Source organism: Haplochromis burtoni, unplaced genomic scaffold (genome assembly GCF_018398535.1).
Source record: "Haplochromis burtoni strain Fernald_Lab_line unplaced genomic scaffold, NCSU_Asbu1 Contig_98, whole genome shotgun sequence".
Classification (NCBI taxonomy): domain Eukaryota; kingdom Metazoa; phylum Chordata; class Actinopteri; order Cichliformes; family Cichlidae; genus Haplochromis; species Haplochromis burtoni.
The window spans coordinates 1188863-1204400 of NW_024582459.1; the positions used below are offsets into that span (position 1 = coordinate 1188863).

Consider the following 15538-nt stretch of genomic DNA (forward strand, 5'->3'; position numbering starts at 1 on the left):
TATTTCTAGAGCTTCTCTCTATACAGTTGGATCACATAAACGCCACATACAGTTTACAATAACTCAGATAATCTCTTATCTTTTCAAAAGCCCGTAAGGAATCTGGGCTATACTCGAGGAGAGTGAGGTTACTTGTTATGCTGATATCCCGATATCTAGTTTCCTGAGTTTGAAAATGTATACGAACAGTGCAATTCTTCATGTAAGCCTGTGGAGTTTATTGGCTGTAGCTGGGAAGTGTGTGCATGCATGTGTCTGTTTGTAAATGCGCTAAATAACACCTTTTGAAAATGACAACTTAGTGTGATTTCATATAGAGAACATGGTAGTTAGGAAGATGTCTCTCTCGCTGACCTTGCAGCGTGCAGGTAATGTTTCCAGGCTATAATTACACAGCACACGAGAGCACTGTGTGTCTGTGTTTTAGTCCTTTATCATCTGTGTTCAAGTACGTGTGTGTTCTTCAAGAGTGTTGCTGTGTGTTCTCTAATCTGAGTGTGTGCTTGTGTGAGCTTAGACAGGCCCCATTGACCTGTTGAGAGCAGCAGCAGTTGTCATGGTAACAGAGGAGGAAAAGCGGAGGATTTTGGATCTCTATCTCCAGAGACAGGGGTACTCACAGTACACAGGACATGCACGTATAAAGCCTCACATATATAAACAAAACATACACCAGAGTGGACACCGAGTCACCCACATGTTCAACAGCATGCCCGCACTGCAGTTACGAAGGACATCCCATAGCAGGGAGGTTAAATAGAAAAGCAGAAAAACAAAGACTTGGTGTTAATGGTGTTAATTGTGTTTCTTCCACGTTTCTTCGTGACTCAGAGGCCATGCCTTTTTAGCTGCAGTTTTCTTTAAGAGCACATTTTAATGTCCATTTTCTTTCTGTCACCTCACCAACGCTCTTTTCCTTCCCACACTGAGTTTAAATGAATGATTTCAGGGAATTGTGGCTAATAATCTCATCAGTTCACTGGGTTAGATTGTTCCAGCAGCCCTCAGGGTTTATTCATGCTTTTGGCTTATATTTTCCAGCTTCTGCACAGCTGGACAGTTGATAGGTTATTGGCACGATAATGACAGATACACAAGGTGACCGTCGGGACGACACGTTCACCGTTTCCATAAACAAACTCAATAATATAGGTCTGACTCCACTTTCATGAATTCATGGCAGGTTCACAAGTTAACCTGCATGATGGAGGGAATCTATGTAAATGGAAACCTTTGTTCAAATTAAAATTTGTGAAACTTAAGCACTTTCTTCGTTGTAGTTTTTTGATAAATATAGCCTGTAATGTCAGGCTCAGACGATAACAATGCTCACTGTGCCAGGCTAGGCTAGGTTATAGTCATAAAATTTGCTTTTTGATGACTGAAAGACCTGAAAGACGAGAGTCTGATCCTTGACTATTCCTGCTTCCTGTCTTTCACCATATTCATGACACAGTTGGAAAGGAGGCTCTAGCTAGCAATTTACAGGAAAAGAATGTAAAGAGACGTTAGCAACTAACCACCTAGCTAAAGCCAAAGTATCCTTCCCATTTAGTTTTTCCAGGTGTAAAGTTGTACAAAGCACAGCTCTTAATACTACGAATTTTGTAGTATCCACAATGGGTTAGTGGAAAATCTAGAAAACCTTACATGGTGGGGCAAAGCAGGGGCAAATTACCAAAATATCCACAAAAACCATTTAAAGTATCATTATCTCATCTAAGAAAACAAACACAAAGGGATTTTTCTACAAGTTTTAAAGCAGAAAAACTTTGCTCACACCGTGCAGTACTCACTGGCAAAACAATGGCAGTCTTGCACAGACGAAAAGTATTTTAAGGACATAAAAGTTGGGGCGGCTGCTGGATGTGGCAAGTTTCTACAGCAGGGGGCCAGTTGCTCCCCTTGCCCCCTTTAGATCTGTCCCTGCTACAAAAAGAGCTAGTATAGCATATTCATCTTTCTGTCTGGAAGTCATTAGGTAGCCCAAATGCAGTGATGTTTTTTGTTCATTAACAGACACTAAGGGGTAAAACAATTAACAGTAATGCACAATCTCAGCTTTCTGATCTGGACATTATCAAGTAGTCTGAACAATGTTTTTCAGACTAGCTTATAGTGTGAACATGTGAGGTCCATTAGAGCCTATAATATTATCAACACTGATTTATTATGACTTGTTAATTTGTTAATGCAACCCACCCAGCACATGCATTAAAACACATACTTCCTATATCTTCTTCTATTTCCTACCATTTTGCACTGCTTTCTACTTCCTTCCTCTTCTCTTCCCTTATGATCCTTCTATTCTAAACCCACACCTCTACCTCCTTCCCTCCACTCCACTCACTATTTTCTTGTTTACCTTTTCCGTCCTCCCCTCAATCTCTCACTCCCTCCGTCCCTTCTCTGTTACTCAGCTCCATTATCTCTCCTGTCGACATCAATGTCCTGCCCACATCCCTGCCTTTCTCATTTTCCTGACCCCTCCTTTTCCTCTCCTTCTGTTCCTCTAAGAACCGTGTGCAATTGTGCTCTTGCTGAGTCGAGGCTTATGTGGACATGCACCTACTATTGATTATTTTGAGTGTGACACAGGCCATTTCTATCTATCTCTCCATTTCCCCGTCTCTTTCGCACCCTGAGGGAGAACCATGTCATTATGTTCAGGAACTTAAAAATAGATTTTAAAAAAACAAAACAAAACTGGAGAAGCAGGGTTGAAACGAAGAACAGTAAGAATTTGGGATTTGGGTGGACAGAGGGAGGTTTGGCTATTAAATGCTGAGACTCCTAGGTGGAGGATGGGGGGTGGGGGTAAAGGATGAACAGAGGTGTGGATGGACCTGGGGGAAAGAGGATAAATACACTTTGAAATAGCAAGGGGAGAAGTGTGAAGGAGGGATGAAAATGAGACAATTTTTTCATCCCTCCTGTGAGAAAACAGAAATAAAGAATGTAAGATGAAAGAGAAGAGTAGAAAAAGAGGGAGAAGGGCAGGCAGAGGAAGGGGAGAAGGGATTAAGACTACTGAGTGAAGAGGGAAAATCACACTTATTGAGAGCTAGAGGACAGAGAGAGATTGATTAAAGCCCCATACGAACGGGATTATCATTATGGGGGGGAGGAAAGGGATAAAATATTCTCAGTGGACCATGGAAATTTTTACTCATTGTCCTGGAAAGAAATTTTAAAGTTAAAATTAAAGAATGGGAATGGATGTCCAGTAGGACAAAAAGGCCCAAAAGACATACATAAATCCACTTTGAAATAACAGAAAAAGATGCTTCAGAATCAGCTGTTTGTAAATCCACCTGTGCATCCTCTACCAGTTATTAATCATACATATAAAAACATCAATTAGCTATAATTCTATTTTTTTATTACATGCTGTTCCATCTGCGTCTCTCCAATAATTTCATCCTAAATCTAAAAAACAAGGGGGTGGAATATGGTTGCAGTAAGAACTGTATATAAAAGATGGATGTAGCTTCTGGGCCTTAAAGGTGAGCCAATGAGGAAGTGCTTTAAGCTTGTATTCTATACAATGGCCAGCAGAGGGAGAATATCTTTTTCTTTAGAAGTCTGGGAAAACTGTAATTGCCCCCCTTGCTCTATAACCTTTGCTAATACTTTACTCATGAATTTATGGGCTTTTGGGAAGGATTTGAATCACCGTTTGACTGACAAGTTTCTACTCTGGGAGACTTCTATATATATATATATATCACTTACTCGGATTCACCCCTTTCTCATCACATCCAGTTTTAAAACTCAAAAATGCCAACAACAAAAAAGCTTAGCTTGAGGCTTCACAACGGGACAGGACCAATAAAGAAATACGATCAGATAAAGTCCGTGGTTTGCAGTTGAAACATATTTATCCTACATGTATATGTTTGCACAGGAACATTATATATAGTTGTAAAATATAGAAATGTCATCATACAACTCCAGTATAATGATAAAGATGGGCCATAACCCTTTACATTTTGAAACTGACATGGACAAATTCTACTTTTAACTGATTTTCTTTAGACTATGCAACCAATTGATAAGGATCTGATCTGTGAGAAAGCACTACACAGGGAACAACCCTCTGCCCATAGTTTGTTGAAGGATACTTCCACTCTACGATGCTGATGCAGGCCCTGCGGATAGGATTCTTGAGTGTGAGGCAGAGTAGAGCTCGTGGCGGCCTTGTGGCTGTCGTTGTGGTTTGTTTCTTGGGTTTAGCGGTATAGTGCTGTCTCTTCCGTTGCGTGGAGCTGGCCGTGGAGATGGGCCCTCGCCCTCCGGACCCAAGCCCCGCCCCTCCACCCGATGCGGCATTACCCATCATCTTCGCCTGCCGCGCGGCATCGATCGCTGCCTGCCAGCTCAGGGCTGCCCCCGGTGTGGGGATGTGCTCTGGAGCCAGACCAACCACGCCCACTCCATGGTTGACCCCGCCCCCTCCTCCACCATGGTCGCCATGGCTAGTGCCACCACTGTGCTCATTGGTCAGGCCAGGTGGAGGAGGTCGAGGAAGAGGGGGAGGGGGAGAGTAGTCGGAGCCTGGAATTGAGAAAGAGAGAAAAGACAGAGGAGACAGGAAGTTAGCTACATAAATTTATGGATTACTTATAGAAGGGATTTGCTTCAAAAAACTGTTTAGTTTGTTGGTTTGTTAGATTATTCTGAAGAGGCTGGATAAAGCACAAACTCATCAGTTATGGTGCCCTGTACTTTATATTTTTGTTAGCTATCGAGTTCAAAAGAGCTAACCGCTTTAACTGAAAGTCTAAGGTCTTGGCAACGTTGTGATGTCTTCATCACAAGCCATCAAATGTAATACTTCAACATCCATGTGAAACACTTTATGGCACTAGTACCACTTGTGCATGGCTGGATCCCTCAATCAAGAATTTAGCAATGTCTACTTGGGGAGATTAAAAACAACTGAGTAGCAAACAGTTCTTTGGGTGTAGTTGTAGGGAACTAACATGTTTAAAATGATAGGTCTCCCAGCTTTAAAGATTAATACCCACTGAAAAATCCAGAACGTGTTTAGCCCTGAAAAGAATAAGACTGGGGACAACAAATGCTTGTATTGAAATAAAAGATAAAAAAAAGAAGAGAGAGACAGAATTATAATAATCTCTGTGAGATTACATAGTTTTACGCAAACAAATCGTGGGAATAAGACGGTGTAAAACAAAGACACCGGATTAACCATACTGTATGCTTAGCCAGATTAAAGACAGTTATAATATCCTCTCAGCCCTCCTTCTCTCTGACAACTCAACAAATGTTTCCACTGTGCATATAGATTATACGCTGAAATTTTATGCAAACAATCATTATTCACACAAAGCCAAGCATGCAAGTGCACATGGAAATTTTCTACAGATGGAAGAAGTAACAGTGCTTTGCAGAGACAAGGGTATGTTTGTGAAACAGTAGTCAGAGCTACTGATATCAAAGCAGAAAATGTTTGTTTTTAATGATTAAAAAGAAAAACTAATTTTAAAATTGTTAAATTGTTTGAACGCAATAGATTTAGTAGATATACTATTTAATCATACAAACTGGAATATATATCATTATCTCGATGTTGCAGTGCCATATAGTAGATCACTAGATCTTTTAGCACAACTAATGCATGGTGGAAATGAAAAGCTTAATCTTTGTAGATTTAGCAATGTTGAATTCGTAAATCTCATAAAGTGCAATTCTTTTGGAAGAGGAAGAATCCAAAAGTTAAAGAACCTCTGTAAAGTTAATCCATCCTGTGCTGTTGCAACAGAGATAAGGAGCTAGAAAGACAGAGGAAGGAGAAATGTGAGTGGGTTCAGAGGGAGGAGGAGGAGAGAAGTAGATTTATCCTACAATTACAGGGCATTCACAATGTCTGCTAAAATCCTGCTCCTCTCACTTCACTGCTACAGGTTTTTACAAATGCACTCACACTGGGCGATGGCCTGAGGGAACAGTACATCACATCCTGAGGACTATAGTGACTATAACACATGCACAGAGTGTATATACATCTATCGCCTAATCATCTGCAAGTGCTGCTTTCTTACTCAGTCACAGTAAAGTAAAAATAGGACAGCAATATCCCTGTGACTAGGGAAAATGGATGGTTGCCTGGTGATTGGACTAAAAAAATTTTTCGTATTCAGCGACTGAATGCAAGTAGTTGCGGTGATTGATTGTCAACATGTCGCAATCCATCTCAGTCAGTCTGTGCCGATGAACGGAACTGGCCTGCAAAATATTTTTAACATATTTGCGTTTATAAGAGTTAATTCGCATATCATCACAAACAAATTGCATGTAATTGCCAAACTGATAGCCGACTGATAGCGTTTCATCGCCATCTTGAAGCGTCAAAGTTGTTTTGAAAACAGCAGCTACCTGCAAGTGGTCACAAACCTGGTCCTTGTCTTCGAAGAAACTATTTCAAAGGCAACAAGATTATAAATTCATTGTGACTGTAGCATTATCCACAGAATTTGACTCGTCAAGAGCAACTTAGAAGGGTGCTGGCAAATCTCACATGCTTTTTGGCAATGTAAAACATAATAATTTATCCCTTACTAAAGATATATTAAAATTCATTACTGAAGTTGCTAATTACTTAATCAGTATAATTAGTTCCCTATTTTTCTTTCCCTCTCTTTTTAATCCATGTACCATGCCTCTAACAACAACTCTTAAGCCTCAACAAGCACACTGAATCTTCAAATATGTACAGCTACTGGACTCTGATACGCCCATGAAAAACAGTACAACTGTCTTAAATGTGCTTGTATTTAAATGCTACTTAAGTGATCCAAAAAAGTCCAATATTTATATAAATATGCATGACAATGATGATGATAACTGTGTTAGGCATTCAATCATAAAAACAAGAAAACACAAATATTATACACACATGACAGAAAGAAACAACACACTGGACTTATTTGAGAAGTTAGTTACTAATTTCAGCATTTTTTGCATGCAACTGTGGCGTAAACCATTTATACCACTAATAAGTTTAATGTAACCAAAAAACAAACAAACAATGGTACAGCTAGATATAGCTATATTAAGACATTGTAGAAAATTATCCGTAGCCTACTTTGCGTAAATGGCCTACAGTGAATAAGATGTTATGCGCATACAGCTACATTTACTTTGCACAACACATTTAGAAATATAGCAAAGAGCTAGCTACTCTGACTCACAGCTATCACCAACAAGTTAACTTGGGATCAAGGACTTTTTGCAGCACTGCAGAAGTCAAGACACAAAACCATAATACACCAATGACATAAAAATAACTTAGTAGATCCTTATAATACTTGATTTAGCATGTTTACATGCCATAAGCTAGCTTAGCTAGCAACTAACACGACCTTCTGTTGGGATTAGTGACTGAAATACAACCAAAATGTAGTCTTACTGTTAATGTTATATGAAAATATGAATAGATAGCCATATTCCACTCCTTATAGTGATAACATCCGTCATTTGCTTGGCTTGTCATCCTTAAGGAAAACAATATAACTCAAAGCTAGCCTTTTAGCGAACTCTTATTCATTCTTAGTATTTATTGATATAGCGGTTTTGCATTTTCAGACTTTTCTGTTATGATTTGTTCTATTAATAATGTGGATTGCTGGTTTTATTTGTGTATGTGGGTAAGTTGTTTTTTTTATGGCAAGTCTGCTGTAATATTTGTTTGGATAAGTGCTATATAAATAAACTTTATTGCTTCTATTACAAAATAAACTGCGATGCCCTCAAGGTAGAAGTGGTCTTAAAAAAAACAACAAAAAAAAACAAACAAATGCAGTAAGAAACAACAGCACCAGATCTGCAAATATTTAAAGAGTAGTGTGCTTTGAATAGAGCAGTCATGCCCAAGGAGGTGCTCTTTACATTTACCAGCAATGAAGTCACTTGGTATCAGATGCAGCTGTGTCCTATGAGAAAAACCACTGTGGTTTCAATTTTCGAGCATATCTTTCATCTCATTACTTGGCTGAAACTCCCCTCATTTATTTATTTATTTTAAATAAAATGAGGGGTTGATTTTAGAGATTTTCTTAAAATCAGCATAGTAAAATTTTCTTTTATCAAACATGCATTTTGGCTCTGTCTCAGATGCTCCTTTATACTGGAGCATATCTTCCTTCAGTGCGAGCTAATAACTGCTTCCTGACTTCTGTTGCACATCATCATTTCTCCTTTGCTCTCTATCTCTCACAAACGCACACTCGCAAACACACTCACACATAATCACTTTCAGCATATTGTACTGCTGTGTGATCAGTTTATCTCACATAGCCTGCTCCTCACACAGGGTGTACCCCACCGAGAGAGTGTGTTTGTTAGTATGTGTGCTGTATGAGCGAGTTTGAGAGGATTAGAGGCAAGTAAACTTTAATAATACTAATCTGTCTGACCGCGTGTCTCTCCTGTGCGTCCGTCCTCTCACATGCATATGCACGGACATGTGTTTGTGTGTGTTGCACAAGCTTATGTGACCGACTATAATTCTATTAGCAGCTCTAATGGAAACACAGCATTCCGTGGAAATATGATTCCTAGAGAAAGGGAGAGGTGGGACAAGCAAAGGATGAGGGAAAGGAGGGAAAAGGATGGAGGATGAAGGGAGTTTAAACCATGAGAAAGAGTGGGATGAATGGAAGAAGAGGCTGAAAGACTAACGAAGGGGAAAACAAAAATATATGAATGACATCAGAAAAAGCGAACAGAAAAAAGTGTAAAGGACTTAAAACCACTATTGTCATTACACAACACTGTAATGGCAATAGTGGTTCATTTTTATGCTGTTATTGTCATTGTTATTTTAGTAGACTCGCAGACATAAGGTTCTTCATTTTCAACATCTATCCACCACAGGTTTTGTGGTGTAGCTCCATTTAGGCCAGGCTAACTCATCATAAATGTTCTTTTGTCTGTGCTTTCATGTTACTCTGATGAATATAACTCACCTAAACATTGTTGCAAGACTAAGCACCTGCTTCCAATAGCAATGGCACGCCCCAAAAGCAGTGACCTCCCCCAGCTGAACCACACCGCCAAAACTGATCAGAAACTGTTTGGGAGCCTCATCGGTGCCTCAGGCTCTTTGCTGTGCTTCTCAGAGTCCCCAGATCCCAGTCTGTACAAGCATCTGCAGCAAGCAGCAGAACAAAGCCAGTCCACAGAGGCCAAACCCTGAAGCCCACAGGACCCAAAGGATCTGCTGCCAACGTCACACCAGGAGACAACACAGGGCACCCCAAGGGGTCCCCTCCCTTGTGGTATATAATAATAATAAACTAAAAATGCATGAGAATTAAATGAAACAGTGATGAATTTATCTATGATCTTCCAGGGATAAATCAGGGTCAAATCAATGAATAGGAAGCAGAGGGACTTTATACATCCAGCTTTGTACTGTAAAGACAGTCAGCATTCACTCTTAATGAACTTGAAGTGAACCTGAAGTGAAACTGAGTCAAACTTCACTGTGAACTGAGCTGGAGACTGTAATGAGCCGTGATTCAAACTAAAGTCAGTGGAGCTGTTATCTACTTAAAGATAAAGACTGGCAAAAGATACTATCACTGCAACTCTAAGCACTCTGCCTCAAAATATCATTGCTGCTCTGCACTTGCACACAGACAGTATTCTCCAGATCGGTTGGTCTAATTTTGGTTACCAGCAAAGTACGGTTCCTTAGCAATTTACAGTGTCAATAACTGTATTAGTGGAAAGCTTACAAAGTATTATGCCGCTTTGCTCTGTTAATTGGCTCAACCAGATAATGAACAAAGACAAGGACCAATCAGATTATGCCATCCAAAATCATTCTCAAGTCTTTCCCTCAATCTGGTCTTTTTTCCTCGCTTCTTTTTTCACTCGTTTTTACACTCTCACTCTCCGTCTGCTTTTGAACAGGGATCTGCTTGAACGGACAGTAAAGATGCAATTATCAGTCAGTTAACTGATGATGACACCTGATCACACACTAATTGAGCTAGGGTCCACACATGCAGGCACGCACAAACATGTGTCACCTCTAATAAGACGCAGAAAAAAACTAATATTTTTGTGGCGAAAGCTGGTCTGTTTTCCATCTTATGAAAATACTATCTCCTTTGTTTTAAGTGTTCTGTTTCCTCCTCTCCTATTTTTTTCCTCCTCTTGGTCCTGATCGTTGCCAAATACCCTCTTAAAAGCCTGCCCTCTATCTTTTCATCTCTATTTCTTTCTCCTTCCCTAACCCGCACCTCCTCATCCTCTCCTTCTTTTCCTCTTCCTTCTTTTCTCCCTAATCTATACAACTGTCACTCCCTCCATTGACTCTCCAGCAGCAGACAAGTTCATTTTCAGTCGTGCACCCTTCCTCCATTAATCTACCCCCACCCCTCGCCCATCGCCTCTCCATTTTTCCCTATCTCTCTTGCCTTGCTGCTTCTCACTCTTTCTCCCATCACTTGCCTCTCTGTCATCTCCAAATAGCTGACAATTATTCTTTCACTGCTGCTCTCACCCATCTCCTTAGCTGAAAAGAGAGGTTAGCCCATAACTAATCAGATCCACAACACCGCTCCTTCCTCGCCGCCTGTAGCAGTCACCTTCGGCCTCGTGCCTGGACTAAGACACTAAGCAAAAGACGACACAAATAATTATTTCAGTGACAAAGATTGTCACTTCTTCCACGCTTTTCAGATCTTGAATGACATCCCATCACGCTTAACCCTCATTATCGCTGTCATCGTAAATACCAGTTGTAATGCTAATACTACTTTTTAACCAATTTATGTGTCATACACTCACTAACGCGCACACTTACACATACATGGAGCGAGTGTACTCACAAATCCCAAAGCAAGTTAAAAGGTTTATGTATCTGTTGTACATACACACAGTCTACTCCTTCATGTACACACTGTGTGTGCATATGTGTGTCTCTCATTTGTCTCTCTCTCACACTGTCCATATGTGCCCATTATCTGGCCGAGTGAGCACGGCACACAAACACACACTCATGCATGCACACCTGCTACCCTCAACACACACGCACACCTGCTCCCCTTGAAAAATAAGACACATACACACCTGCTTTTCTTAATCTATGATACTCCCCAGCAGACACACACACACATAAAACAAGCAGGACATGCATGTAATTTACAAGGAAAATACACAAAGTGGAAATCACATGCTTGTGATTGGGGCATTGCTGAATAATCATGACAACCAAACAAACTGAAAATTTGCCACACTGCACAGAAAATTTACTGTTAATGGGCAAAAGGGCAGCCTATTGTCAGGAGAAATTCTGGCTCATTTAGCGCACACTGAAAGTAAGATGCTTCTTATTGGTTTGAACACAACCAGTCAGCACACACACCTCTGGCTCTTACAGCTGACGTAGTTTGTCCCACTTTGTGATGTCAACACAAAGAGGTAACAGCAAGACATATTGACACTTTTTGGTTATAAATAATAAACTAACAACAAGTGCGTGTATTTGTGTTGCTCAAGCCATTTTTTTATTGTAATAGTTATTTATTGGTGTAAGCATTAGCTATAAAAATCCTGTTGATTTATGCATTAAACTAAACAAGATACCTGGTGATGAAAAGTGAAGAAACTGTGTATGTGGATATTCCACACAAAAATGTAAATGTTGTTTGAATTATGCATTAATGTCCTGTATTCAACACTGCATGGGTTCAGCCCTCGCTCTGTCAATGATTCTAAAGCAGTGATTGGTTGTTGTCTCCGTATTCCCAGGAAATCACAAAGGACACGTCTTTAAAGCACAGGGTAAAAAAATAAAATAGAGCTCTAATACTAATATATATAGTAGTACAATTAGTTTTCAATCTGTATATCCAGGATTTAATACTGTGTGATAAATCCACCACTCTCAAAACAGTCTGATCAGTGGTTGTTTATTCACACAAATGCCGTAACTTTCAGAAAATTAATAAAAGAAGTTCACTGCGGGACTGTAAATGTAGCTACTTGCAATTTATCCCTTTTGAAGTGGCACTTGTTACAATAATGACACATTATTTTAAATCCTCAGAGGTTAACTTTAAGCTAAAGATAAGACGTTGATTTTAAGTTGTTTAATACTTTGAAAGTCAAATCAGCGCTTGACTGACTAGTTTGAGTCTGAGCCACATCCAACGAGGTCTTATTTTTTCATGACACAGTGAAATGTGAATTCCTCTGAGATGATTTTGGGGTTTTTTAAGTAACTTTAATAAATGTTTTGGATGCTGAGAGTCCTGAAGGTTTGGCAACAACAGGATTTTAGTTAAGGTAATAATCTGTTGTAATGTAATGTCTCGGGCTTCTTCTACCTGTCCCTTCAAAGGAATTATTTAACATTCTGGACAGCATGCTTATTCCATATCTAAATAAGTGATTAGATTAACAGCACTCTTCAAGGAGCACCCCATAAGCTTAGTTTAGAGACTCAACAAGCTTACAGTAGCTCTGTCCAAATTCTGCCTTATAGCCTCCCTAAACTTCACTTCCATTATATAGTTTGGCATTTTTAGACAGTTTCTGTGGAGTGATTTCAACTACAGTGTGTTTCTTCTTCACAACCTTTGAGTGGAAATGAGTTTAAATATTGTTTGGCAATAGTAGTAAGATCCCTGGTTTGATTCTTAGAGGAGACATAAATCTGTTGGGGATTGTGTCAGGAGCTCAGATTTGTGAAGCAGCGTGTTAGTAAGTCTATCTCCGCTTTTGATTGGCTGAGAGCTAATTAGCATGGTCATACAGCCTATTCTTTACCCAGACAAGACCTAAAAACATGAACGCAACAGTCAGCAGCCACTTTCTGTCTCAACATTGCGCCATTTACCACTATAGGTGTCAAATAGAGTCAGCGAACATCTGCCCTCTAAGTGATGTACAGTAAAAGTCACTGCAGAATGACTGGGGTATAATACATTTCAAACAGAGGAAGTGTGTCTTAATAGCTGACAAAGCATAGACACAAAGGACAAATGTGAGGGTGAAGAACGTGAGCGAAACCAGTGGAAAGGATGCCGAGAAATAAAAGAACTTAAAGGAAACAGAAGCGTGAACATGAGGAGGAGGAAAATAGAGGAGAAAGTGACGTGTAGAGGAGGAGGAGAGGCAAGAGGAGGAAGGTTCGTTCGCACTGCCTCTCCATGCCGACCTCGCATACACGAGTATTCATGCACACAGCGCAGGCAGCAGATATTAATAACTCCTTATTAATATTCATCTGCAGTGGAGAGATGTGAGGCCAGAGTAACCCAGATACGAACAGTTTTCTCTACCTGTCTTTGTGTGTGCGCGTGTGTTCCTTGCATCTAAAGTTTGTGATCTCTATCAATCTCTGCCTTAGCAATGTATATATTAACCATTTATTGGACATATTTGCTGGCTAAAACAACATAAAGAGTTAATTTCCTGAACTCTGATAAGCCACACTCCCAATGCAGAAATTCTGAATGCAGTAAGGTCAAAAGCTAAACCAACAACACACAAGTTCCACACAATAGCATCACTAACGAATGCATTTTCTCCTTTTGAGATACAAACACGCTTAAACAAAGTGGCATGCAATATTTATTAGTGGCAGGTTCCACCTTATCCACTCTCCTCCACAACTCCTGTTCGGTCCTTTTCTTTCTATTCTGCTTTTGTCTTCCTGTCTGGCTCACCTCCCACTTCACATCTGCCCTTTACTTTTGTAAAGGCCACAGTGGGCGCCTGCATTGTACAGCTTATGCCATTCAGGCATGTGTTCATCTAAAGAGCCTTTCTGTTAAAGTAAATGCATACATTTTGTAATCCCACTGAATGGAAATCATGACCTTGGCAAGGTCATTTTATGCAAAACCCACTGAGCCTTGCCTGTATAGTGCAGAATCAAGTCATTGCAGGTGGCGTGGTAGTGGTTATACGCAGGTTAAAATAAATAACCATCTACTAGAGGATCAGCACACTGCAAAAGAAAAATACAAATCACATACTGCATACACCCTGCAGCATCTGTATTAGCAATTTTATTCATTAATGTATGTATTCATTTAGCTCCTATAACTATAGTAGCAGGTGTGTGACACAAATCACCAAATCCTAGATTGCCTTTAACAATACCCAAACCTCAAGGAGTACGATAGTTGGAAAGACTGTATGTCTGTGCAGGTTGTCAGTCATCCTGGTCATGATAGTCTTAAGATCTTGAAAGAAGAAGGCACTCTGGACTTCTTTAAGTTTGTGAAGATGTTTTACTTCTCATCCAAGAGACTTTTCAGCTCTAAAAACAATAGGTGGAGAGTAACAGGTGTTTAAACCCTCCTCGGTTGTACACTTTGGACCGACTAATGATCCTGTGCATCATCACATGAGCCAAGTGGGAAAAAAGTTCTCAGTCATTACAAAAACTGAGAGTTAACAGTTGAACCCCTCTATCGTGTGATCCACTGAGGTCACCTGAGGCACGGTTTATGTGGGGCTCACAGGCCTCAGTTGCACCACAAGACATCTCAAAGGTAACCTTTCGACAAAACGCATGTTATCTTATAATCTCTTTAAATGGTTTAAATGCTGCATTATTGAATTTATATTGATTCTACAGCTGGGCTTTTAAAATATCACCAGCCAGATTTCAAATATTTATGGATGCCTGCTTTGGCTGTTATCTCTATCTTTTTGGCAGCCAACTAGGTCACCGTTCGCCTGCCTGGTCACTCGTTTTCTCAAGTCATCGTGTGACCATGTACCTTTTAAACAGCAGAATATATCAAATCTCTCAGCTATGCCAGCAGCAGTCGCCTGGCTTAGCCATTAAAAAGAGCCTGTTCATTTGAGTTCAACAAGAGGTTAAAAATGAAACATAAAGAATAACCAAAATGCCAAAATCAAAGACAATAAAAATGCTCAATAACAATGTGTCTTACACTCCCCATATGCCCTTAAGCAAGGATTGTATTTGCTCCAGGAGCCGCAGTAGGAGACTGTGAATGCAATCTGCAGCTGAGATGAGGAGGGATTGTGTGAAGATGTGTTACTGCGAAGCAGAGCGTTGATGATAAGCAGTTACAAATTGTAACACCACTTTCTGTGCAAGTGTGACCAAAATCAAACAAAAAAGCTTTCAGTCTTTTATGATTTTTTCTCCTTTTTTAAAAAATTTCTTTTAAAGATTGTCTTCAGGTGCTGAGAGAGTGCAGGACTCACAACACAATGTGAGGCAAACATCCCAGTACAATTAGCTTGAACAAAGCTGGGTTTCTTTCTTGTCAGCTGCCTCCTGTGGGAACCTTTCTTTTTGTTAACTAGGCCGAAACAAATTTAAAAATCAATATTTTGAGTTTATCTAAGCAATAATAAATTCACATTTCACAGCTTCGCGCTCAGTCTGCTTTTAATCTTCAGTTTAGATCTGAAATAGATTTTTCTTAAGTGTTTTAACAATATTACACAGATATGCATATGCAAACAATTAGTTTGATTTCACTGAGCTAATTTCAGTTAATTAAAA

General features: G+C 39.8%; 1 protein-coding gene across 5 annotated transcripts in view; it reads right to left on the reverse strand.

Moving 5' to 3' along the window:
- Nucleotides 1-15538, reverse strand: part of cacna1c (calcium channel, voltage-dependent, L type, alpha 1C subunit) — a 218234-nt gene that overhangs the window by 148771 nt on the left and 53925 nt on the right. For all 5 annotated transcript variants that reach the window (XM_042222950.1, XM_042222948.1, XM_042222952.1 and 2 more), the window contains exon 2: nt 4125-4557. In XM_042222950.1, coding sequence (XP_042078884.1) covers nt 4125-4557 — 433 coding nt within the window. The remainder of the gene's footprint in view (nt 1-4124; nt 4558-15538) is intronic.